This window comes from Mustela lutreola, chromosome 1 (genome assembly GCF_030435805.1).
Source record: "Mustela lutreola isolate mMusLut2 chromosome 1, mMusLut2.pri, whole genome shotgun sequence".
NCBI lineage: Eukaryota > Metazoa > Chordata > Mammalia > Carnivora > Mustelidae > Mustela > Mustela lutreola.
The window spans coordinates 222,061,234-222,089,039 of NC_081290.1; the positions used below are offsets into that span (position 1 = coordinate 222,061,234).

The 27,806-nt window shown below is 39.4% G+C and overlaps 1 protein-coding gene across 20 annotated transcripts in view; it reads left to right on the forward strand.

Annotated features, from left to right (window-relative positions):
* DLG2 (discs large MAGUK scaffold protein 2) overlaps window positions 1-27,806 on the forward strand; it is a 1,588,988-nt gene that overhangs the window by 1,194,831 nt on the left and 366,351 nt on the right. For all 20 annotated transcript variants that reach the window (XM_059187674.1, XM_059187632.1, XM_059187635.1 and 17 more), the window contains one exon: window positions 3,222-3,290. In XM_059187674.1, the coding sequence (XP_059043657.1) occupies window positions 3,222-3,290 (69 nt within the window). The remainder of the gene's footprint in view (window positions 1-3,221; window positions 3,291-27,806) is intronic.

Sequence of the window (27,806 nt, forward strand, 5' to 3'; positions counted from 1 at the left end):
CAGAATAATAATTAGTTTAAGGTAGTGATAAGTAAAGAGAGATTGCTGAATATTTGTTTTAATTGTATGGGCTAGGCTAGCGGTGAGGAGGCAATCAGGAATTCCAGCTACTCATTTGTCTTGGTTAGCAGGCATCATTGATCTTTACCCAAAAAGGACTGTTGGTACTTTCTAAACCAGCGCTATATAGATGGTAACAGAAAGGATTAGACAGTTTAAACAAAAAATGCAATTAGCAAGTAAGCATATAGAAAAAAATGGTCACTTTCACTAATGAGGAAATACTTATAAATTGGAAGTATCATTTTGTACCTAGTATCAATTTTTTAAATTATACTGTTAGTGTCCATAAAATTGTGGTGAAATTGGTGTATGTATGTATATATATACATACATACATATATATATATGTACATATATATATTTAAAAATATATTACATGGAATATATATATATATATATATGGTAGAGGCAATAAAATGATAAAAAGCTTTTAAAAAATAATTAATAACATAAATGAAGAACCAGGTGAATGTTTCCATTTGGGGGACATAGTCAAAGGAGATTGTCAAATAAGAAAAAGTAATTGATAGCAATATGTTCATGCAGCATGTTTATAATATTAAAACAGTAGTATTAACCCAAATATCTAACCACAAAGAATAGTTAAATAAAATAGATCTCAGAGGAAGTAACATTATATAACACCAAAATAAAAATAATGGAGACCCTATAAAAATGCTTAAATTATAATGAGCAAATTTGGGATATAAAGCTATATATGGTCTGTGCATGTATGAAGCACATGTGGACATAGAATCGATAGCATAGCATGGAAAGTACACACATTGGCAACAAGGTAGGCTTTAGTTTGAGTTCTAGTTCCATATTTGCAAGCTGTTGATTTCTAGTAAGTCGTTTGTTTAGGTTTTGTGTGTTTTGTATTTTTTATGTATAAAATGTGGCTACTCGAAAAAAAAAATGGGTACTCGAACATGCCAACAGGACAGCTGCAATAATTATAATTAGATAATTATGAGACATCTGAGACAAGGTAATGGGATTATATGTGATCTTTTTTAACTTTCTCTTATTTTGATGTTCATTATTTTATAATATTTTTACAATAGAAAATACATTTTAATATGATATTGATCACTAAATTTATATTGTACTCACAAATACACATCGTGTGGCATTGACTAGATAAATAAATGATCTGAGTAATTCTTATTCAGTGCTAAATATGTTAAAATACGCATTCTGCTAAATCATATTAGTTTATTAACAAACAATGTAGCTTTTACCATGTTAACACTGTTTTAAACATTATATTCACTGAATCCTTATAACAATCCCAGGAAGAAAGTACTGTTACTATCCTGATCTCACAGGTAAGAAACTGATCCGCAGAGAGCTGTGGATCACTTGACTGAGGTCACATTAGTCCGTGTGGTGGAGCTGGGATTTTAACTTGGACATCTGGCTACATGGTCCAACTCCTGAACGCTACGCTGCTTTCTGACTGTCAATCAAACCATGTTCAGGGAACATATATAGTGCTCGCCCCTATAAAGGATGCCAGGAAACACAGGGCATCATCCTTAACTTGAACAACGTTCTCTAGTTTTTAGCTACGGTGCCCAAATTCTGCTCCCTCAACCTCAGATAAATGTCATCCATGTCACAACTAAATGCAATTAAGAGAGATACCACTTCTCGTCCATAATGACTGGAGTTCTGGATGAAAATCTGGAGCCTACTTCTTGACTCTGTGACAATGTCATTGTTTTCCAAAGTATGTGCTGAGAAATTGTGGAGTTGTGTGAAGCTGTCTAATGTTCTGCAAACATCTGACTCAGGTTTCTCTTTATTCATATATTTGTATATATACAGCTTCATAGCCTATATATACATATATATGTATATGTGTGTGTGTGTGTGTGTGTGTAACTAATATTACAACTAAGATACTAAATACTACAAACTAAAATTATACACTGAAATTAATAAAATTTTATTTTAGTAATAAAATTATATACATTTTATGATACATTTGAACACATAGGAAATCCACAAAACATTACTTTTTGGGGTTAGATTGTCCTTGTATATATCTATTGAAACTTCATCTCTAATTGAAGAGTATTCTGAGATTGCAAAACACATTCTTACAAATTTGAAAAATTGTCACCATTTGAGAGATGATATAACACGATGGTTAAGAGTAGTGGCTCTAGAATCAGTCTAAGATTCTAGTCTGAGAATCTAGTCTCAAGGACAAGTATTTACCACATGACTCAGGACAAGTCTCTAAACCTCTCCATACCTTAGTTTATTCGCCTATTAATGGGACAGTGTGTACCTCATAGGGTTGAGAGAAGTAAACAAATAAATTTAGACAAGGGATTCAGGCTACATGAGAGCTCAATGAATGATAAACATTATAATTTTTATTGCAACTGGTTATCTATAAAATCAGTCTTATTACTACGCAACCAAAACAAAATATGGATATCATTAAATTCTAAGATTGGCAGGACGCTTGGGTGGCTCAGTCAGTTAAGTGTCTGCTTCCAGCTCAGGTCATGATCCCAAGGTCCTGGGATAGAGCCCTGCATCGGTTTCCCTGCTCAGCAGGGAGTCTGCTTCTCCCTCTGCCCCTCCCACTCTCTCTCTGTGTCAAATAAATAAATAATAAAGCCTTAAAAAAAAATTCTAAGATTGGCATGCAACCAGAGGTCTCATTTTTTTGAGTTTTTGTGTTCATCCAACAGCTGAATTGTTATTAATTTTACAAGTAAGTGATGCAAGTGTGAACTAATATGAAAACATACTAATTAAATACTTCTCCAGTTTTCAAATCCACTGTTTTAAAAAGTGTTATAAAAATATTCTTATTTAAAAAGTAATACACTGCATCATAATGAAATTATGAAAATTACCTCGTCCAAATACTTTTGTTTCTTTTCATGTCCTTCTGTCATTTCAAGGTTACTTTTAAATAATACATGCCAAAATCAAGTTATAAGGAAATATTAACCCCTTATCTGGTATAGTACCAGATTTTGGTGGATGATTCTACTTGTTATCAAAGAACATTTAATCTCCACTGTATTTCTTTCAAGATTGGTTCTTTTCTTCACAATAGGACTGATTAGAATGTGCAAAGCCATTTTAAATAAAAGATCTGTGTTTGTTTTTTCTTTCTTTTGTTGCAGTCATTCTCAACACAGCACTGCAACCCGCCAGCCTTCAGTGACTCTCCAGCGGGCCATCTCCCTGGAAGGGTAAGATAAAAATAATATGGAACCTTCTCTTAAACTAAACTGCAGCCTCATCTCTAGGGCATAAAGAAGTTCTCTGCCTTCCTTCCTTCCCTTCTTTCCTTTCGTCGTTCCTTCCGTTGGCAAATATCTATAAAGCTTATGTTATATGCCAAGCACTGTGCTAGGCACTACATTTAAGAAGTCAAATAAGATCTCTTCTTTCCCTTCCAAGGGCTCATTGCCTACTGGGAATGGCAGAAATACAGACACATATTTGCATCCAGCGTAAGCATCACAAAAGAGATGCATGTAAGGGATTAATGGAAGATCCAGGAAGGCCATCTAGCTGAGAATGGGCATCAAAGAAGGAGGGGAAGCAGGTCAGGATGGTTTCAGAGAAGGCATAACTGTCAAGCTGAGAACCGAACCCCCTGTGGGGATTTGCCTGACAGACACTGGAAGGAAGGGTTCTCTGAGCAGAAGAAAGGGCGCGTGCAAAAACACGAACACATGAGCAAGCATGAGGTGGCATAAGGCCTTTAGGTGATTCAGAGATTGGCCTAGGGTGTGTGAAGCAGTGAGGCAGAAGAGAAGAATGGAGATATTGGGGGTTCCTGGGTGGCTCAGTAAGTCAAATGTCCAATTCTTAATTTCAGTTCAGTTCAGGTCTCTGGGTTTGTGAGATCCAGTCCTGGGTCAGGCTCTGTGCTCAGCGAGGAGTCTTTTGGAGAGTATCTCTCTCCCTCTCTCCTGACACTACCCCTGCTCACACAGTCTCTGGCACTCTCTCTCTCTAAAATAAATGAATAAATTTTTAAAAAGAAAAAGAAAAAAGAGAATGGAGTTGTTGGCTGGACGGGCTTACATTTTAGAGGACTTAGTATTTTGTATTTCTGAATTCCCCAATCAGATAAAAGCTGGAGGGGCTGGGGGAAAGGAGTTAGTATTTCCCTCCACTTGTTTTATAATTATAGCTGGTTTAATTGAGAACATTTAGTTGATTAATGTATAAAAATTAAATCATTTTACTTCTCCAGTATCTGTTACCAATTTTGTTTCAACCCTATTTCTCAATGACACGTAGGCGTCCTTAATGGCATTTCAATTCAAATCTCTAACTTTATTATTTATTAGTCCTTTCTATTTTAAAATATTATGTTTTATTCAGACCTCTGTCCCTCCTTCTAACATAAATAGGACTTGGGTTCCACCAGAGCGTTCTGGAGTCGACAGGGGTGTGGTCCACTCTGTCTCTCATACCATCCCTCTAGATATTTCTTTCTCTTAGATTTCTCCTCTGGTAGTACTGGGGCAAAAAAAAAAAAAGGAAACAAGAAGTGGTATTTCCTCCCCATTCTACTGAGGCTGTTCCCTTTCTCTTGGTTATCTCTGGTGATGTAGCCCGAATGAGTGAATAACCAAACATGCACCAATGTTGAAAGACTCCCACAGCTTCTTCAGCCGAGTGATCCCCTGGGAGACCAAGCTATTGTTTCCACAGAACCCCTAGCAATAGCACACTGTGCCTTCCCATGCACTCACCACTGCTTGAACCATAGTCCTCCCTCCCATGCCTGGAGTCCCCATTTCTCATCTGTCCTCAGCAGTTTCAAACCTGAGACTTACAGGCCAAGTGGCAGCCATCTTTGCTTCCCCTCAGGTGGAACTTCCCAAGGACAGTCCTTACCTCTTTTGCCCCTGGTTGACCTTCTCATCTTCTCTCCCCATGGTTATTTTCCATCCTGGGGAAGAACAGGGCAAAGCAGCAAACTCCATTGCTAGATGGATATCCACTTGGAAGAGATGTTAGTCTTTACGTCATGGAAGAGCATAAATATTATATTATAAATACTTTTCATGGAGTGCCCTTTCTTGCCCTCAGCTAAGGAAACTCCTTGCATGTCCCCAAACCCATAGGAAAGTGAGCAAAAGGAATGTGGCCTCTCCATGGGCACTGCACTCCCCACAAAAGGACACCTCCTTCCCCTGGTAGTCCTCCTCTTCTGTTTGTAATGGTAAAGAACATCAGACCACTTTAGCTCCTCTAGTAAACAAATAAACAAAATCAAAGAGGTGGGAGTAGTAGGCTAAATATGAATTCAGCTCTGGAGAATTAAGTAACTTTTTTCTCAACAGCACAGTATCTTCATTGTTAACGTTTGTTCTAGTCCGTAAAACAACAAAGGCATAGGAAGTTTCCAGTAGATACGTCACAGCATTTGGTTCTGTGGTAGTATTTAAGGTAGTCTAGGTTCTGGGTCATAGCCAGACTCCCTGAGTTTAAATCAGGACTCAGGAACTTACTTGCTATGTAACAGCAAGTTGCTTGGGGTTTTTTTGTATGTTTTTTGTTTGTTTGTTTGTTTGTTTGTTTGTTTTTATATGCCTCAATTTCCTCATCTGTAAAATGTACATACTTAGTATCTTCTTACAGAGTTTTCTCAAAAATGAAAGTTATATATATTATTTTTTATAATAGTACTGGCATTATATGTGTGTTTTGCTGTAGCATAGTATAATGTTCATTGGTGGTGTTGTTAGACATAACATACTTAATTTATCAGGCAAGAGAATTTTGCATTTATATTAAATAAGGATTCATTAAAATAATCAGAGATCCTTGCCTTCACTGTACTTTGGAGAGACATATTCTTGTAGCACAGGTAATAATCACTTTTGGAAGCAATCCAAATCATTGAGTTTGCTTCATTGCTGCATCTATTTATATATATATATGTAAATATATATTTATATATATAAACAAATGTATTTTAATTACCAAGATTATACTTAAATGCTCATTAAACACATTAAATAATAGTGTAAGCCTTTTCTACATAACGGCTTATCCTCAGCTCTGAAGGGAAGAATACAGGACCAGAATAAGAAATGCTCTTACATTTCTGGCATATGCATCTCAGAAAGTTTAAGACAAAGACGCTACATAAATGTGAGAGGAAATAGTTTCCCAAGCACCTGCAGTGCAGGTGTGTGTGGCCTTGTGACTATATCCTCCATAACACCCCATCGATTTCCTCTTCCTGGAAAATGCCATAGTTTAGAAAAAAATATTCCACAAAACTCGCTGATCACATTCTCCCGTGGACCGTGATCAATTTTGAATTCTGCATGTTAAATCGGACATGGGGAATGGATGAGGAAAGCACGCCCAGAGTTAACAAAGGGCTGGGACAGCATTCTATTCCAGAAAACATTGACAAGATGAGGATTCTATGATTTGAAGAAGGGAACTCATCATTAAAGAGATTACATTCAAAAAGTGCAACTTGTTGAGAATAAAAATAGTTCAGATTTGTGGATATGTCTTCAAGGGGAGAGAAAAGAAACTAGCATTTACCGAGTGCTTATCAGGTCCCTGGTGTGTTCTCATTTTCTCTCTCTCTCCTCATCCGTCTGTTAATCTTCTCTAATTTTGTTTCCAAAATAGTCATATAAAACCGGCATCCTTTTTTTTGAATCTTGATTCTCAGGGAGATTAAGTAATTTTCCCAAGGATACCTACCTAGAAAGCACAGTTTGGATTTGAAATCAGGTTATACTCTGCTGTACAGCAGTGCAGCATGAAAAGGCTTATTGAGCTGGAGAGCCCTAGTCGCACCATTCATGACCGCATTCAGAATAAGTTAGACACAGTGAAGAACTTCCTGGGACTTCCATTTCAAAATGAGAAAGAATTAGAACTGACTCTAAGCCTAGACATCATTAAACAGAGCTAATAACCCACCACTTGGAGTAGATCTGGAAATTCATGTACACGCTACGTAGCTGAGGTGTTTGTGGTAGAGGTGAGGGTATGGGGACTGAGCTGCGCACTGGTCTCTACATCATCTTCTTTGTTCCTTATGAGGACTTCCCTTGGCAGGACACAGAGTGGTGGTCAGTCCACATGTTGGCCATTAACACAGGGAAGATTTCCTCTAACTAGTCTAACTAATGCTGTTTTCTTTTAAAGCTGTTTACAAATCTTTTCTTTCTTCTTATTCACAGAACCTTATTAGCAGTTAGCCAATAAATATTCTTTGAGCCTTTTGCACTGCTTTCCGCTTTAGTGCAATAACATCTGTCATAACCACAATCAGTAATTCTCATTCTCTGCTGAGACCAAAAATGCAAAGGCCTTCCCCTCACTTCATAATACAAGGATGACTCCTTTTCTAAAATCAAAAGTGGTCAGGCACCTGGACAACTCAGTCCGATAAGCACCCGCCTCTGGCTCAGGTCATGATCCCAGGTTCCTGGGATAGAGTCCTGCATTGGACTCACTGCTCAGCAGGGAGTCTGCTTCTCCCTCTTCCCCTCCCCACTTCTTGTGATCTCTCTCTCTCAAATAAATAAATAAAATCTTCAAGAAAATGATATTCTCAGCTATGCTCCATTGTTTTAACTGACAAAGCATTTTGCCTCATATTTAGCAAATCCTGTGCTATGAAAAATATTGTGTTCCTTCCAGTCATGGAAGAAATCTGACTCTGGAATCAATGAATTGGTTTTGAATCCTGGCCTCTGCCATCTGTTGTTGTCAGTCTTAAACAGGACCCTTCCCCTCTCTAAGCATGAATTTTCTCTTAGCCAAAAGGGAGAATCGCACAGGACTCACTAGCTTTGTGCAGTAGCATGTACATATTTGACCCTCACTAACTACTAGCTGAATATGTACTTAGTCCAAGTGTTCTGAGAAAACAAAACTTCTATAGCTTAGATTAGTTTGAAGACAAACATTGAATACTTGTTATTAAATATATATGTACATATATTTACATATATAATATATAAAATTTCTGGATGTAAAATAAAATATTGGAGGTAGAAATAATGTTACATTGCTGGAATATCTAGAAGGGGATGCCTCAGTCATTCTTTATAAGGTTCAGAACACTAAAACTCGTGCTGTATGTGCTCAGCTGGCCAACACAGAGAGAGATAACATGGCACGCAATCATTGTCACTGAGCACATGGTGGGAAAGTCATTTTTCACTTTGCATAGGCCAATAGGTCTTTAGCAGTATTCCCATTAAGGTGTTATACTGCTGAGTGGAGGCAATCAGCTGAAATGGGAAATTTTAGTTTTTTCAGAATTTCCTTCCTAATGATTTCATGAAAAGCAACTACTAAGGATATTTTTTAAATAAATGTACTTTAAAAGTCCTTATGTTTATATAGTTCTTACCTAAGTTGCTGTTTACTTGACATAAAATAAGTGAGAATGTTTCAGATTTCCAGTTAATTTGATCCATGAAGACAACAAAACTGTCTAATTGAGCCTCCACCTAGAGTTACTGCTGTTTTTTAAATCAATGTGTGAGTCATCTTTAACTCTGCCAGGCACTCGGGGGCAGAATACCATCCCCATTCACAGTGTGATCTCCTGCTTCAGGTTCAAGTTGACAGATACAGCCCACCACACCTTCATCTCTTCTTCCTCCTGGGACCCCATGAAAAGGACACTGAAAGAATAAAAAAGGGATAGTCCCATAATGGTAAAGGAAGTGAGAGGGGCATCAAAAGCCAAAAGATTCCACCACATGTGTAGATGACAGGAAGCAGATGGACAAAGCAACCGCAGCCTTGAATCCCCCACAGAGGCAGGGCTGGCGTGTTCTGCGTAAATGCTGTCTCCTAGGGTTCTGTTTCCAGGGACGCCACCCACAAAAAGGCCCACCACAGTGCAGCAGCCTTGCCGGCAGGGGCCTCCCGCTCAGGAAGGGGGCAGAACTGCCTGGCAGAGCCCAGGAAATTCAGAGACTTCAGAATAGTGACAGCAGATGGGACTGAGCGCGGAGTCTGAGAATAGGACTGAGGGTACCCCCACTCAGCATCCACAAGCCTGACACAGAGCGACTGCTGGACAAAGGACTTAGCACCAGCCAGGAAATGAAGGCTCTCCTTTAAAGAAACAGAGCACAGCCAATGACAGGGATGGTTTTCAGGTTTGCTTACGTAACCGGAAGCCTGTCCATGGAAAAGTCTCGCCCTTAACTGCAGCATCCCCTGTAGCCTTTCTACTATTTCATCCTTGAATATGCACAGCCAGCCACAGGTTACCAAATAGTTTAACAACACCTGCAAAAGGACAAAAACAAGATTAAAACACACATGCACAGAGAAAAACTATGCTCGTGGAAACAGAAATAATTCTGGGAAAAAAATAGGATTTAAAGAAAGGCTCTCATAAGCATATTTTTAAACAATACGGAGGTAACTACTAGAATGAAAATCAAAATGGTTAAAAGCGATTGCCTCTGGGAAACTGGGTAGGCTTCTGGTGTATGTGTTGGGCGGGGGTGGGGGGGTGACATAAATTGAACTTCTGGAACAAGGCAGAGGTTTATAAAGGGAAATCGTGAGCCAAAACCTAAAGTACTTGGCTAACAGTGCCAAGAGGACATCTCTTCAGCTCTCAAGTAGCGTTCTTTCACCCACTAGAGGGCGCACACTTGGTTTTACACCTGGTTTTATTTTACCTTACAAGAACGTTTCAGTAACATTCTAGAAGCAGATTCCTACTAACTGGTATTTTCACCTCAGTGAAATAGCTGGCCTGGAGCCTGTTGACCACCCTCTACAAGTGGCACTTCACAAGAAGCTAGAGAGCCATTGTCAGTGATACCGTAGGAAGGACTCTTTATAGAGTGGGTGGTTTATCTAACTGACCCTAACTAAATCTCTCTCCCAAATAGAGAAGTTTCTGAGTATCCAAAGGATAACCAAAAGGCAGTATGTCTGTAAACAGATAGATCTAGGGGGAAAACCCATCCTCTCAGGTTAACTGTTCTGTGTTGGTATCATTGTCATTCTTTCTTAGAGGGACAGGCCTGTCTTGATGGGAATGGCCATGAGCCTCTGTTTGACACAAGAGACTCCCCTCTCCACACTCTAAGACCTCTGGACTCTTGAGACCATGGCACCACTGGGGCCAGGGAGCCTCTGATGTTCCCATGTGGGGTCTGAACAAGTGTGCTTTCCAAGGAAAGAGAACTCTGGGAACAGAACCTTGGATGGAATCATTGGCCCTCTTATTCTCTACCCAGTTCCTTTTACCCTGATGGGAAAAGCTTTTTTATAGCTAATGTGCTTCAGATGTTTTAAGACGATGCTGACTTAAAATAGTCTTCTTAGTCTAAGCGTCCATTCGATTCCAAAACACAAGGTCACTATAGAAAGTGCAAGCCTTATTGACCTGAGAAATAGGAAAGCTGGGTTCTATGTTCAAATCTGTCACCTCTTGCAAGTGTGATTTTGAGCAGATCTCAGTTAACTTATATGCAAAACAATAAGGTTGAGTTAAATCAATGTCTTGGACTTTTTCCAACTCTAACATTGTATACCTTCATGAGTTTTGAAAAGGAAAAGTTTGACATCTGAACTTCTGGAAATATTTCCAAATGTTAAGCCCAAGGGACTATTGGGCTTTAGACAGCTGGCCCTCAAGGGTAGTGGCTTGGGTCATCTCTACCCACACACTCACAGACCCAGCCATCCTTCAGGATTTGTAACGAGAATGAACGTTCAACTTCCTTCCTTACCCTGAAGTCTGTCCAACACATTTCCTTACCTTAATCCTCAAAAGCAGTGCTAAGCTGTTTCCCAGACTAACCAAGGGGGGCCTGATATGCTGAACTACTTTCATACTTGAAAGAGAAGCATTGGGGTGCCTAGGTGGCTCAATGGGTAAAGCCTCTGCCTTTGGCTCAGGTCATGATCTCAGGATCCTGAAATCAAGCCCTGCATTGAGCCCTGCATTGAGCCCTGCATCAGGCTCTCTGTTCAGCAAGGAGCCTGCTTCCCCCGTCTCTCTGCCTGCCTCTCTGCCTACTTGTGATCTCTTTCTCTGTCAAATAAATAAATAAATAAATAATATCTTAAAAAGAGAAAGAGAGAGAGAGAAGCTTTGTTCAGTTTGTTATTTGCTGGAGTCACTGGTCAAAAATATGAAACTTTGTTAACCATAGAAATGTACGTGACCCCACCAAAACAGGGGGCCAAACTGAGTTAAGAGGAGAAGGTTTCTGTGTATCTTTAGAATGTGTTAAGAAATACATATAGTCATTGCCTTCTTCTTTAATTTGCTAGCGAAAGAGTTTAGGGAGAATACAAGAAAAAAAGACAAGCAACTAGGTGATTTTTAGAAATGCTTGGGAAAAAAATCAAATTTCCTCCTGCTTCTCCCCAAAATATTTTTGCTTGTGATTTATGATGTGTTAAACACAGACTCCTGTTGGGTGAGAAAGCTCTGGATGAGAGACCCAGCTCTCTTTTGTTGCTAGGTCACCTGCTGGGGATCCTAGCTACTAGGAAAGGAAAGTTAATGGAAGTTAAAGGAAAAGAGGAGTTTACACACCCCTCCTTTCTTCTCCGTAGGGAGGCAGGACCATCAGAGCTTAAACCTCAGAGGACGCATTAGAATCAATCAGAACAGCAGATAATTCCAGAGCGTATGTTTCCTGTAGTTCACACCATGTGTTTGCTTTTCATTTCTCTTCATGTCCCTGCAGTTTCCACCTCTGCTCCTAGTGGAGCTGTCAGCTTATTTTCCTAGCCCCATTTCCACTGGCCTACTGCTTCTTTTTTCCATTTCCTTATTCGATAAGACATCCTTCCCTAGGCCTTGTAATCTTTCTTCCTTACATGTGTAGAGCTGAAAGTATAAAAGGTGTCATCACAGCAAACTGTAAGGATTGCCAAACACTTATCAGTGTTGAAAACCCGCTGAGGCTCCAGAGAACCAGGGCACAGGCTGCGAATTCCTGGGAGCCTAATTCTCTCCCAGGATCTGGGTTCTGTCGCCATCTGCTGTTGAGATAACAACTATGGGGGAAACAAAGACAAACCCAAACCCAAAAATGTCCACTTTCTTGTATATGATGGAAGTTTTCAAATTTGGAATTTCAAGTAAAATATGAACATAGACTTTGGGAGTTGACAAGGAGTTTCTAAATGTCTGTTTTTTAGCCAAAGACTTTTATAAACATTAACCACCGTTATTCTTATTATTCCATCAGAGAAAGTCTTCCTTAAAACAGTGAAATAGGAAAGACATAACATAGGAGTGCCTGGGTGGGGCAGTCGGTTAAGCCTCCTACTCTTGGTTTCAGCTCAGGTCATGAGCTCAGGGTCCTGCCTTGTACCCTGCGTTGGGCTCTACGCTCACCATGGAGTCTGCTTGGGATTCTCTCTCCCTTTCTCTCTGCCTCCTCCCCCCCATCACTGCATAGGCTTGCACACTCGCTTTCTCTATCTAAAGTAAATAAATAATTTTTTTTAAAAAGGGAAGACATAAAAAAAGAATATATAGCACTCCATCATAAAAGCAGGCAGATTAGAGACATAAACAACAAAGTCCAAACAGGGTATTTTCCTTAGTCAAATGCTAAAATTATAACATCTTTAAATATTTTGTATTTAGTAGCAGCTGATATAAGTGCTTTCTGTGGATCTCATCTAGTTCTGACAACAATTATTATTACTGTACATGGGCACACTATCCCGCTTTATGGATGGGGACAGTGAGGCTTGGAGAAGTTAAAGGTGCTTCCTGAGGTCACACAGCTACTAAGTGGCAGGCTTGGAATATAAAGCCACATTTTTAAATCACTACCTTTTCTTGCCCTCTCAGAATTATATGTGTTTTGTTATTACAAATGGGTCAATTTGGAGACCCAAGTAAGGTGTTGAAATACAGTGTGGAGCTCAGTACAATTCCCGGGGCTTTGGAGGTTTTTGTCATTACTGTTATTGTCAAAAATCCAGTTTTCCTATAAGAACATTAACAAAAATAGCACAGGCACCTAACAGTGATTTCACTTATTTTGCAATGTGCTAAATTAAAAGAAGTGGAGAAATAATGTTTCTGTACTGTTGGCATCTGTTTTACCCAGCAGGACTAGGAAGAAAGCCGGGAGGGACAGGTTAGGAATCTGGTTATCAAGAGCTGCTGGGCTCTCCTGTTTGATGGCCTTGGACATGAAGGATGTTCATGCCAAGTAGCTGGAATTTATTTTAGAGGGATGCCACAGAATCTACTGCGGAATTCAGTTTGTTGGGGTTTTTATATAAATAATTCTTATTTTTTGCATAGTTCAATGCCAGTATAATTAATTATCCATGCATGTCTTCCTTAGAAACCTTTTCATTTTTTTTGTTTGTTTTTTTTTTAACAATTTTATTTATTTATTTGACAGAGAAAGTAGACAGAGAGGCAGGCAGAGAGGGGGAAGCAGGCTCCCTGCTGAGCAGAGAGCCCTATGTGGGGCTCGATCCCAGGATCCTGAGATCATGACCTGAGCCAAAGGCAGAGGCTTAACCCACTGAGCCACGCAGGCGCCCCGAAACCTTTTCGTTTTTAATAAAGTGGTTTAATAAAAGGGCTCAAAGCAAGTTGTGAATAAACTCCCTCCTTATTATTATATAATGAAACATACTCAAAACAGTATGCTGCAGAATATTCAACTAGAAAATTGCCCCCTCCATCAATACTCTTAATTATTAATGCTAATGATAATATGGTCACCCATGACGTCGATTGAGATGGCACTGAAGAGCTAGTCAATGTACTGAATGAACCAAGAAGGAATTTTTTTTAAAAAAGCACGCAGTCATAGGTTAGTCAGGCTAGTAAAAAAAAAAAAAAAAATGAATACAGGAAACCTATTCCTTAACAGGATTTAGCTGCCCAAACTGGTAGAAACACTTCTTAGCCACAAATCTCCTTGTAATCCTGGCACCACGTGTATTGGCCCCATTATCCTTCTTTGGATACTGCCCTTTTTCTTGTATCTTTCTAGTATGAAGGCTGCTCTTAACTGACTTGTGTGTGTTTGTGCCCAGTAAATAAAATTAATTGGGAATATAACGATGAGCCATGCAGACACTACTTCTGCCCCCAGCCTGGCCGGGAGAAGCAGATATTAATCAAATAATCACCTAAACAAATGTAAAACAAATGTAAATGTAAAACAAATGTAACTCTGTGACTATATCAAGTACTGTGAAAAGAGTGGCCTGTGATGCCCAGAGTGGCCTGTAAGAGGGGATCTGCAGTAGGGGACTGGGAGGTTGACGAGGTCATGGAAGGCTCTCATCTGAACAATGAGTAGGCCTTAAGTAGGCAAAGAGAAAGGGCCATCTCAAATGGCTGCACAAGCAGTGATGACCAATCTGGATGTATTTCTGAGCTGAGCACTGACTAGAGCAAAGTGAGGTCAGTAGAGCTTACCCTTTAGAAATTTATAATGAGGAGGCTGACTCGTGGTTGACACTCTCATTCAGAGAGGCCATCTGATGGAGACTTCCACTTGCTTTATCAGACGGTATGGTCTGCAGAGATGGGATTTTCTGAATCCCATCTCTGATCATTCTGCTGTTCCTTTGGTTTTTGTTTGATGTGTCTGTCTGCTTATTTGCCTGCCTGTGTGCCAGAACTTGGAGATCCTTCCTTGCCACCGCAGCTTCCAATGCTTCTCCTCTACCTCCTTTCCTTTGCCCCTCCTACTCTCTTTTTCCTTCCCCCTCCCTTCCTCTCCATAAACTGCCCCCTCCTCCTCCTTTTCTTTTGAGTCTGCATTCATTTCTTTTTCATTTTTTGTCTTCTCTCCTTTTGCTATTCACCCTGAAGGCACTAGGCTTATGTTTGGACAGCGTATTATAATTTACAAAGAAATCTCACGGACATTATGCTGTTTGACCCCAGTAACAATTTTGTGAGAATCATTTATCCTGTTTGCAGATGTGTCACAAGGTAGGTGACTTCCTCAAGATTGTGTATCTGGGAAGGGGAGGAGCTTTGACTGCACACCACTGTCATCACTAAACCATCCTACCTCAACGCAAATGTCAGAGGCATCCCAAATGTATCTTTTAGTCTTTTTGACAGAGGAGGCCCTTCATTACCCTGTCTTTATTATTCACAGTAATGAGTCTAGACAGAAGTTGTGGTCAGAGAGGTTTTCTGGTTGCCCGTCCATCACATGAGTAGGAACAGCTTCGGTCTCATCTGATGAATATTTACCGGACATTGCATTTGACCTTGAATTGAACCCGTAATTGGAAAGATGATTTTCTTTATAATATTTCTCCTTGCCTGGCTGTGACCTGGGAGGTGGCATGGCTGTGGAGAGCAGGGAATGAAAAAGACTGCATTATCAGCCTTCATTAGATTACTCATCTTGAGACATCCATCTTTGTATGTCCATCTGAATCTGGTGTTTTTCTCTGCATATATTGCTAACCCCTCAGAGACCTGCAAATTCCATTAGGATTTTTGTTTACTTCCTCTTCCTGGCCAATTATAAAGAATTTAAAGAAAGAGCACATCCATATCCTATGCCACAGGCCAGATGCCCCTCCATTACCAGAAAAGCAGCCAGTGGTCTTTCTCCTTTATTTAATCTCCCTGCTGATTTCCAGTCCTGGAAATGTTTACTCTACTGAAGCATGCTTTTGAAATGTCAGTCAGCAACCTTTATTGATTGATGGTTCACAGTTGGTAAAGGCTCCTGCTGGTTGCATGGAAGGTCTGCTCAGGGACAGTTGCGAAGGAGACAGGTGCCACCCATCCATTCATTCAATCAGTCATTGACTTGATTGAGTCACCTTTTACTCATTCTTTCATTCAACTAAGTATTTCCTGAATGCCCAGTATGTACCAGGCACTGTAGTGAGGCATTTAAGATAATCAAGAAGAAAACGGCCCGTTTCCTTTTCTTGAGGAGCAGAGAGTCTAGCGGGGCTGACACAACATTGAAAATTGCAATAATTCCACTCAACTTGTATCTTTGTGGTTTCAGAACAGAACAAGCAGCTGATTTGGGGAGAACAAGGAACCCTTGTTTGGATGTGGTTTCAGTAATTTTTATCAAGGGACTACCAAACCCAAAGGGAAAAGGTACTCTCTTCAGACTGAGGAAGTTCTATGCTCGTGTGGGCTGGTATCAAGAGTTGCAAATCTTTATTATAAGCTCAGGTCTATAAAAACCACACAGAAGTGTAGAAGGGAGCCATGCTTTTCACAGCCTACTCATTCTGCAAATGGGGAAATTCTGTAGTCAAGCATTAGTTATACACATTGCTGGGAAATCGCATTTCAGTATCGATGTTGCATGGTATTTAAACGTGTAAACATTGCACCCCTGAAATGTTTACTTGTCCTCAATTTCCTCTCCTTTGTAAAGCAGCCTTGTGTCATTTTAAAAACATGACTTATGATTTATCTCTACTTTTATTTAAATACTGGCTCTTACTAGCTTTATCACCTTGAGCTGTTACTTAACTTGTCTGAACCTGTTTCTTTAACTTGTAGAGTAAAAATTAACAGCTCCTTCATGAGATTGTTTTTGGAGAATTTTTTTTTTTTTTTTTTTTTTTTTTTTTTTTTTTTTTTTTTTTTTTTTAGTATGTAAACATCTTAGCACAGCTCTTATCAAGCCCTAGGTACTGACTAGGAGCTAATTCTCTCTTTTCTCTTTTTCTCTCCCTATATCCCATCTTCCCCTTTTCTTTCTGATGGGCTAGAACCTCTTCCCTCATACCAGGCATCAACTGCAAGAGTCTCCCTTTATTGTTCATTTAACAAACATTTCCTCCGCACCTGTCTTGTGCCATCGGGGAGATAGAGTCAGTAGTGTAGAAGATAGCACAGCACATGGCAGAAAAACAAAGGAAGAGAAGAGAGTTGGCCCTATTTAGAAAGAGACACCATACGTCCTAACACCCTTCTACATACAGAGAAAAGAAGTTCTTTATGGCAGGCTTTCAGATGAGAAAGCCGATGAGAAAAGAACACTTTCAGGTAAAATGTCACCTCATCCCACCTCCTTATTTTGCATATGACAGGCTAAGTCCAGGGCCCATGCATGTGTGTATTAGCTCACATACACTCACACACAGCTGCTCTTTTCATGCACCTGAGTCTCCAGTGGTTTCCATTACATTCAGTGGGTTTGTAGCAACTAAAACATACCCCCAGGATCCTTTCTTGATTGCCTCTGTAACAGATCAGATCCCTGCCAGACAACTTAATGCTTGGAGTTGTCTCCTTGTTTGATGTCAAAGTTTCTCTCCTCTACTAGACTCAAAACTCCTAAGTTGCTTCTAGGTCCTATCCTATTTCATAATTAGGAAGCAGCCTCCCAGACACTGGCTATGTTTAACAAGCGATGATTTGTTGAATTTCCTTCTCATACTGTGACCTGAGGAATAGGGAATTCGTTCTCCCTGGGTGACTGATTTTTCTCTACTTCCAATCCTTATTTTACTAGAGGAGATAAGCCAACTGATCATATTCTTCTTCTCCCTGGGCAGCCGCAAAGGCTTCTGTAGACAGTCAGAGTATGATGCTGCCGTGGCCACTTTTAGCTGGTCGATATTTAGACAAGAAACTTAACCTTTCCAGACCTTGGTTTTGTTATCTTCAAGTGAAGAAATTAATACCCGACTTACAGGGACACCATAAGGGTTAAATAGTCTTAGCTCTTAATAAATGTCAGTTATTATAATTAAAGGCTTATGTCATTAACCAAAATATAAATTTGTATTATAAATTGTATTGTTCAGATGTGAAGAACACCAAGGCTGATGGTCGTGGTTTCACTCCCTCTTATCAGATTCTGTGTAATTTTTGGCATATTTAAGTGGGTTGAATGTGCTATAGTTTACAAAGCTAAAGGAGTGCCAGGTCACTATCCATCGGTCTGTCCCTCTAATTAGCTAAATAAACCCTGTAACAACACCTCTCACCTTTGGCAGGAGAGAACCATGACTGTCAAAAGTTGAACCTTTTGTGTTTGTGAGGAGTGGCCTTGGAGTAGACTCCAAGTTTTAATTTATTTGGGGACATCCTCAATTTGAGGGGAAAAGTTAATTTGAGAATTAAAGTTGTCAAATATCTAAAATATTGCCCTGCCCACCTGTACACTTTCCGTATGGGGAAATTATCTGAGTCCAGAGACAGGAGATTTTTCCAAGGCCACACCAAAGCCAATACCAGAATCGAGGCTTGTTTGTAATGTCCTGGCCACTTCTCTCTTTCCAGAGGAGAATAAGATGAACAGGAGTCTTCCTCTGGTTATTCTTTTCTCACTTTTTCTTGCCTTCTCAGTATTTATCCTTCATCTGAGACTTAGGTAAGGCACATTGAGCTTTCTAGAAATGTGTGACTTCAGTGCTGAGATGTGAGGATTGTGGCTTAAGTGACACATCCAAACACCCAGAAACCCAGATCAAATTGAGCTGTGATTACGGCATGTAGGGCTCGTGAGAGAAGCAAATCTGATATGCAACTGTTAACGCAGACATACCAGGACAAGGGAGATAGATTGACTCAGAGCTTGTTGTTGTCGTTGTTTGGGTTGTTTTTATAGGGCTTCTTTTGCCTGGAGAGAGAATGATTATTGGGAAATAGAAGTGCTTTATGGGAGAAATTGTGTGAAGAGATATGAAATATTAGAAGATTTTTGCCCTGTATGGTGCTGACCTTATGACATACCCATGAAGCCATTTCTTTTTTTTTTTTTTTTAAGATTTTATTTATTTATTTGACAAAGAGAGAAAGTGAGAGAGAGAACACAACCAGGGGAAGTGATATGGAGAAAGCAGGCTTCCTGCCAAGCAGGGAGGCTGATGTGGGACTCCATCCCAGGACCCCGGGATCATGGCCTGAGCCAAATGCATGTGCTTAATGACCAAGCCACCCAGGCGCCCCTCCATTTCTTGTCTGACGGAATTTCTATCACATAACCTTCAGTATCACATCAGGCATGGCAAAAATTCTGGATTGGCCTTATGGAGAACAGAACTTACACTCTGCAGATCAATGCGTGGGGTGTTTTTTGTGGCCATCTTTACTCCTAGACCAAGTTCTCTCATCCCTTTGCTACCCCCCCCCCATTGTTTTCAGTTCCCAGTGTTACAATTTTGTTTTAGGTTTTTGTTTTTGTTTTTAATCAAAACAACCTCAAGATCACCTTACTTGCCCTGAGATATAGGTGTCTGCTACGTTTTTATTCCACAGTCATTTTCTGAGCATGTTCTCTGTGCCACGTACTTGACCAGGTATTGGGGACACACGAACAGATGAAAGGGAGTTCATATTTATTAGACACTTCCTAGATGTCAGACACTAACTCACAAAGTGAATATTGACACTTGGGAATCTCAGAGTCAAGCGGAAAAAGCAAGCATACAATAAGTTATTATCATTATAGAAGACTATCACTTTTCTTACTGACTGGATAATTGCCAGTTTGTTCTTCTGAGCTACCACTATAGTGGAAACTCCTGGGAGCAGAAACTGTCTCCTTTATGGTTATGATCCTAACCCCATTGGGGCTCCCCTGGAATATAGTGGACTCTCAACAGATAATTGTTAAATGGATACAGAGATAAAGTATGATAGTTAGGACAGTCTGTCTATGAGTCCAATGCAGTGCAGTTCTCTAGGAGCTAGTGTTAGAGCTGAGGAAAGCAGAGGTTTAAAGCCATGAAGAAAGAGATGGAGCTCCCCAAGCATACAAAAGAAAGAGCTAGAGAGCTATAGGCAGAGAGGACTGTACATACAGACCAAAGGAGGAAAGGAGTCAGGTGTCTGAGGGAAAGCCAGTAATGCAAAGAAAATCAAAGAGTGATTGAAATTTAGAGCATTTTTGAAAGTGGCCAAGAGGTGAGGCTACAAATGTTTGTTCAAGGAAGAAAATGTTGATGGTTCTTTTAAAATCAATTTGTGTTAATGTCATTGTCCACATTTGGCTTTCAGATTTCACCATGGCTACAGGAACTAGTTAGTCAATGACTTTAAGAATGTCATACTAAAATGGTTTTGAACCAATCTCTACTCAAGTGCAGGTGTCTAGGAAGAAATAGGTTGGTAAAAGAAATGAAATTTCTCAGTTGGAAAAGCCAGATGTAAAAGCAATGATTTTCCATTTCTTTTCCTGATGAGGAAAAACAACAACAACAACAAAATAAAAGGAATCAGAAAATCCATCAGGACTCAACTCATTGTTATATAAAGCTTTCTCTGGAATTAGCAGAAAACAGAACTTGAAGCAGGAAAAAGCTACAGGGACATTTGTACAAGCCAACATTCACAAGAGAAGAGAAGAACTGAATGTTTCTTTTAAGAGAAGATTTTTTTAAAAGATTTTATTTATTTGAGATGGATAGAGAGAGAGAGAAAGAGCACAAGCCAGGGGAGTAGCAGAGGGAGAAAGAGAAGCAAACTCCCTGCTGAGCAGGGAGCCCGATGTAGACCTGGATCCCAGGACCCTGGGACCAGGATCTGAGCTGAAGTCAGTTGCTTAACCGACTGAGCCACCCAGGTACCCCAAGAGAAGAATTTTTAAAGGTCCAGCTACAGCTAATGGTTAGTGAGGTGTTTATATTTCCTTACATATTTGTTTTGAAAATAAACTTCACTATTATTTAATGATGCTCATGTTCATGGTTTTGCCTGTTTTTTCTATGTAATTCTTACATAGATGCCTTAAGTATGGGGAAATTTGATATTCTGTTAATGGGGTTTATGGGAAGACTTGTCATTTGAATATCCAGGTCACTGCCCAGGCACCTGCTGATAGCTACCCTTTGCTAACAATACTAGCATTTTACTTCAGGTCACAGCAGTCCTGAGGGTTGGATCAGCCTCACCGACACCCTTGTCTTGCCCAACAGGTTGTGTTCATACCAGTCTTCATTTTGATTCATGGAGTTCCTAGCAGCATGTAATAGCTTCATAGAGCCATCATAAAAACAGCACAACTGAGTTGATTAAGACAACAGAAATTTATTGTTTCTCAATTCCGGAAGCTGCAAGTCTGAAGTCATGGTGTTGGCAAAGCTGTGCTTCCTCTAGAACCTCTAGGGGAATCCTCCCTTGGCTCTTTCCTAGCTTCTCATGGTTTTCTGGCCATGGTGGTTGTTCCTTGGTTTATAGCTCACTCATAACTCCTGTCCCTGCTTCCATCTTTACATGGTATTCTCCCTGTGTGTCTCTCTTTATCAGAAGACCAGTCAGCCTGGAGAAATGGCCGACCCTATTCCAGTATGACTTCGTCTTAACTAATACCTCTGCAACCACTTTATTTCCAAGTAGTGTCGCATTCTGAGGTACTAACAGGACTTTAACATCTTTTGGGGGAAGGGAACATAATTCAGCTCATAACACAGAGTGTAAACCTCTCAAGGACAGAGACTGTGTCTTTGGTAGTTTTGTGGCTCCAAGGCCCAGCTAATATCTGGCCCACTGCTGTATAAATAAATATATTTATTTTTAAATAAATGAAGGGATGTGCAAATACTCTACTCTCCTGCAAACTGGGAATTGAGTTTCTGTTTGCCCATCCAAGAGCATCTTCCTGATCTGGCCTCTGCCTCCACTGCAGCCCTGCTAGAACCCAGTGTTCCAGTCAAGCGAAAACACCTGCTTTTCTCCACACACTACGTATTATCTCGCTTCTTTCACATATACTTTTCCTTATGACTCCTACTACCCCCAACTCTGTGTCATATCAGGGCTCTCTGCCTGTTATAAACTTACCCCAATTGTTTGCAGTGGAACAAATGATACTATAATTAGTTGTTCTTATATATTTCCCTGTCCCACCAAAATGAGAGCTCCATGAAGTCAGGAACTGAATTATGTTCATAATTATATTCCCAGTACCACGCACAAGACCAGGAGTGGATTTACCTTGAAATTCTAGGGTTCTTCAAATGCATGGGCCACTTCAAGCCCCTGTACCTCGTGCCAGGCACTCTACTGGGTACTGGGGACACAAATGCCACAGAAAAGGGAACTCATATTTATTAAGTACTTTTTAGATATCAGACAGTAGCACTTTGGGTGACTAAGAAATTTAAGAAGTGGAATTTATACATGTAATATTACATTCTTTCTTTAAAGATGGGCCCCCAAATTGTAAACCCTTAAGACCACATTAAACCTGTGTCTGCCCCTGCATAGAACCTATCATGTTGAGCAATGTAATTCTAGTTATATTTTCATATGTAACTTAAATGTAATCTCCTTCATCAAATGCCCCCTGGTTCTGATCCAGAAATTATTTATCTCCAGACCCTCATAGGACCTTTTATATAACTCTTATTAATTATTATTTTATATAGTTTTGTATATTTTGTTTAGTTTTATTTATTCTTTTAATAATGCAAAAACTGACGCTCATCAAGATAAAATAAATTGGTAGGTCTTTTAAGCTAATAAATGGAGATCTGTGTTTCAAATTTAAGTGTGTGTCTGGGCACCTGGGTGGCTCAGTCAGTTAAGCATCTGCCTTTGGTTCAGGTCTTGATCCCAGGATCCTGGGATTGAGTCCAGTATCAGACACCCTGCTCAGTGGGGAATCTACTCCTGCTTGTGCTCTCACTCTCTCTTTTCCTCTGTCAGTCAAATACATAAATAAATAAAATCCTTTTTTAAATTAAATATGTATCTGGGTACCTGGGTGGCTCAGTGGATTGAGCCTCTACCTTTGGTTTGGGTCGTGATCTCAGGGTCCTGGGATCGAGCCCCATATCAGGCTCTCTGCTCGGCATGGAGCCTGCTTCCCCCTCTCTCTCTGCCTGCCTCTCTGCCTACTTGTGGTCTCTCTTTCTTTCTGTCAAATAAATAAATAAAATATTTAAGAAAAAAATAAATTAAACTAAGTATATATCTGAAGCCAAGGTTAAACTTTTAATCACTGCAGAGGAATAAATCATTCTTTAAGAGGTTAAATAAGATATATTTCCTGTGCTTAAAGAATCCTCACTTTGTGAAGGAGTTGGATATACATTTTTTTAAATTATGAATACTGTAATGCTCCCAAAACAAAATGTTCTGGGAACAACCTCAAGTGATTGGTAACTGTGCCTGAGAGAGTTGCTGAAGCCATTCAGTTAAGGATGAGTATTGCAAACAAAGGAAGAACACATGAAAAATACAAAAGATCACAGCTGTCAGAAGCACACAGGAAGTTCTGTATGATAGGAGAGCAGGAGCTATAAGGAATGTGTTGAGTTGAGGCTGAAAGTGTCCATGGAGCCCAAATCATGAAGGCCTTATATGTCATGCAAAAGAATATAAGGAAGACTTTATCTTTCAGGTAGTAGAGAAGCAAGGGGAGCTTTAAAGAAGATGGATGAAATTATTATATGTATTATATTTATATTTATATATATGCATATATATATATATTTTTTTTAATTACCCTGAGAACAATCTAAAGGAGAAAGGGCAGGGGTGAGAAATTACTAGGCAGAGCCTGATTGGGAATTCCTGGCTGGTCTGAGTGTGAGAATCCAGAGACCTGAACCAAAGCAATAATGCAAGGATGGCTTGAGAGGCATTTATTGCTAGACCTGAAGTGCTAGATGAGCAGTAAAGAGATGGGACAGACAGTGTTAACCGAGATAAGGAATAAAAAAGAAGAAAAAGTCTAAGGAAAATAATGAATTCATTTTTAGTTAAATAAGTCGGGAATACAGGAGACTGTGGTCTGGACTGAAGATATGGATTAGTGAATCATAAATAAGGGGATGGATAAGACCACCCATTTATTAATTTGTTTAACAAATATTGAGGCCCTAATATGTTCCAGGCACTATGCTAGGTGGTAGAGGCAAAGGTTTTATTGCTCTGGTAGTGATTACATTCCAGTGGGAAATAGGCAACAAGCAACTTCACTCTAAGATAAACATCATGAGGAAGACATACAGAAGGCTAAGAAAGAAAGTAAGAGTGGGTGGAGTGGTCAGATCATACCTCTTAAACAGAGACCTGAAGGAAGAAAAAGGTTGCTCTGCGGGGAAAAGCTAGAAGAAAAGAGTTAAGGAAGGCTGCCAAAGATGCTGTTTTTGAAAATGCCGTCTATGAACAGCAAATAATTAAGAGGAGCCCTTGGAGGAGATTAGAGAGTAATGGAGAGGTAAGAGATTAAAAAAAAAAAAAAAAGCTTAGTTCTCTTGGACTAGGGAATGAGATTCTAGAACTGTGCTGTCCACTATAATAGCCACTAGTCACATGTAGCTATTTAAATATAAATTTCTTAGAATAAAATGAAGTGAAAAATTAAGTTTCTCTGTCTTAAAAGCCACATTTCAAGTGCCTAAAAACACATGTGGCCAGAGGCTACCATATTGGCCAACAAAACAAGGAACATTTCCTTATCATCAAAAATTCCATTGACAGGTCTTATCTAGAGTACTTATATAGTGTCAAAAGCTGAAGACAGGTCAAGTTGGAGAAGACCTTAAAGTACAGCCATTTCTGTCCTCTCTACTCTCTTCAAGGTGACTACTAAATATATATTAAACAATCAAATAGAATTTTGGTTTTAGAAGTGGGAAACTCCCATTTCCGATTTTCTTTAAGCAAATCCAGGTAATGCTAGAATTCGAGGGAATCACAGCAATTCTGATTTGCCATCCTCATCACTCACTCTCTCATAGAATATAGGAACTATTGTTCTGGGGCCCATGGGTGGCTCAGTTGGTTAAACATCCTACTCTTGATTTTAGCTGAGGTCATGATTTCAGGGTCATGAGATTGAGCCCTGTGTTGGGCTCCATGCTGGGGGTAGAACCTGCTTGAGATTCTTTCTCTCCCTCTTCCTGTCCTTCTGCCCCTCCCCACTCATGTGCTTGCTCACCTTCTCTCAAGAAAGAAAGAAAGAAAGCAAGAGAGAGGAAGGAAGGAAGGAATGAACAAACTGTTATTCAGGAAGGTGGTTTTTCAAGGACAACCAGGAGTTAATGTTGGAATCAGGACTGGGAAACAAGTTTCAGGCTAAAACTTTTCTACAATAATCTGGATGTATCCAAATTAGAATTGAGAGAAGACCTATAAAACTTGAACTTGAAGAATTTTATTTTAATTAATCCAAGCCATTTTCCCCATATCATACTAATTGAAGAAGGTTTGGGCATTTAGTTATTAATTGGAATTTCATAATACCATAGAGCTCTAGCTCAAAAGATAATTTAAAAAATGTTTCATAAAAAATCCCTTGCCTTTAGGAAGAATATTCAGGATCCCCCACTCCTACCAATCCTATTATCAAATTAATTTTGCTTATACTCTGGCTTTTATAATGTTTTCAAACAATATTCTACCAGTCATGAAAGCTTGAGGACAAATGATATATCTATTAAAAAAAAAAAAAAAACCCAGTTCAGTGGTTAAAGTTTGTTTTTAATTTAATGACATTGTTAAAATGATTGCTTTTATAATTCCTTTTATAATTAATTGCTCTTGTGGGGAGGGCACCTGAGTGGCTCAGTTAGTTGGGTGTCCAACTCTTAGTTTAGGCTTGGGTCATGATCTTGGTCATAATATCAAGCCCCTTTTCGGGCTCCATGCTCAATGAAGAGTCTGCTTTGCTCTCTCTCCCCCCTCGCCCTCTACGCCTTCCCCTGCTCACGCTTTCTCTCTTTCTCTTTCTCTCTAATAAATAAGTCTTTAAAAAAATAAAATGAAGTGAAAAATTAAGTTTCTCTGTCTTAAAAGCCACATTTCAAGTGCCTAAAAACACATGTGGCCAGAGGCTACCATATTGGCCAACAATGGGACTGGGTGGTTAAACATGGGACTCTTGATCTCAGCTGAGGTCTTGATCTCAGGGTCATGAGTTCAAACCCTATGTTGGGGTCCACCCTGGGCATGAAAAAAAATTCAAAATGCAACAGGAAGCAGAAACAAATACCTGCCATTATGAATAGTATGTATAACTTGATGGGGAAGTTTTCAGACAAAATATTATGAAATAAATCAAGAGGGATAATCTGTTTTCTTTTGCTTTGGAGATGAGATGATCCTTAGAAGATATGATTGTGAAAAGTGAGAACATATGTGAGAGCAAAATTTAATTGCTTCCTTATCTTTCTGAGAAATTTAGACAAAAGCAAATTGAGATGAAACATGGTTATTAGATTATCATATGTGATATATGAATAAGCAAAAACTCTATTTCAAAATCAAGTTAATCAAGATTAGGTTGATACTAATCTATAGTTGATTTAGATACTAATCTATAGTTGAATGTTACATGCAATCTCAGATGTGTAACTAATTCCAAGATTTTCTGCAGAGAGAAGCACTCAGCTTTACAAAGGCTGCAGACTAGAAGTAGTCAGTTCAATCCAAGGCCATGGTCACAGTCTCAACCAAAGCTCCCCACCCTTTGCAGCAGGGATGTCTTTAGAGACCTTAAGAATGTTTAATTAAGTCCCTTACAGGCTAACCTGGGAGGTTGTAGAAATAGCACTACATAACAAGAATACTTTTAGTTACAGAGTCTCCCCTTGGTGAGGAAACATTCAATACGTTCACATTATCCAAGTGCAGAGTGTGAATTCCTTAGTGTGGCATTCATGTTCCTTTCCAACCTGTTCCCATCTTCTCATTTTCTTTGACACAGACCCTACTCTCCATGCAAGCTGTGATACTCCCTGTTCTCCAAACACATCTTTCATTTGCTCCCCTCTGGCCCTGGGCTCCTGCCATCTACTGAAACACCATCTGCTTTCCTTTCCACCTCACTAATTTCTACCCATCCATCAAAGCCTAGCTCAGATTCTGTCTTCTCCATGACTTCATCTTTCTTCTTTAATGCTAGAGATTTCTCATTATCCACAGTAGTCATTTGGTACTTAATATATATATAGCTTGCATTTGTTGATCTATTATTTTTAGGTGTGACTATTTGTTTTCCAGAGGTGGTAACTCAGAGGAAAAGTAGGTGAGGTGAGTTAGCATTTACTGAACACTTGCTAGGTGATCCTAGGACTTTATCTCTTATTTCAGCTTTGCCATTTTATTTATATCTTACTTCACTATGCCAAAAAATAGATATTACGATTTACAGCTAAAAAAAACACCAAAATATTAAAAAATTCCAACAAGTTTATCTGGCTATTAATTGATATGACTCATTCCAACCTAGATCTATCTAGGTCCAATGCCCATAGTCTTTCCTCGTATCACAGAATGCTATACTATCCCCATCTAATAGAGTTCTCTTTATCTCACAAAATACCAACCATGGTATATTTAGTATACACTCAGTGTCTTTATGGCGACTCTTGCTGAAGTCAGACTACGGCCTATAGCATAAAGTCTAGAGCACAGATCTTCCCCTGTAATGTGAGATTTCTTGTATGTTATCTTCACATCATATCCTCAGAATAGCAGTTCAACAAAACCCCTTTATCTTTGTGTATCTATATGATGTCCAACAATCTGCTTGGCTGCTTAATTGACAAGTTAATTATCTGAAGGTGAAGCATACATTATGCTTAGTCTCCTTAGTCTTCTAAGGAGATAGATCATTTAGATAGAAGACATTGGTCATAATCAATCAGCAGCTTTAAAGTCTTCTGTGGTTGACCTCCACTCCACACCTTTGCTCTACTCCCTCTTCATGCATTTACCAATATACATCTTTTCATCCTGCTGAAAAGTCTCTTTTATCTCCTATCCCTCTCCTTTTTCTTAATATTGCTCATATGAATATAGTTACATTTGTAGAGAA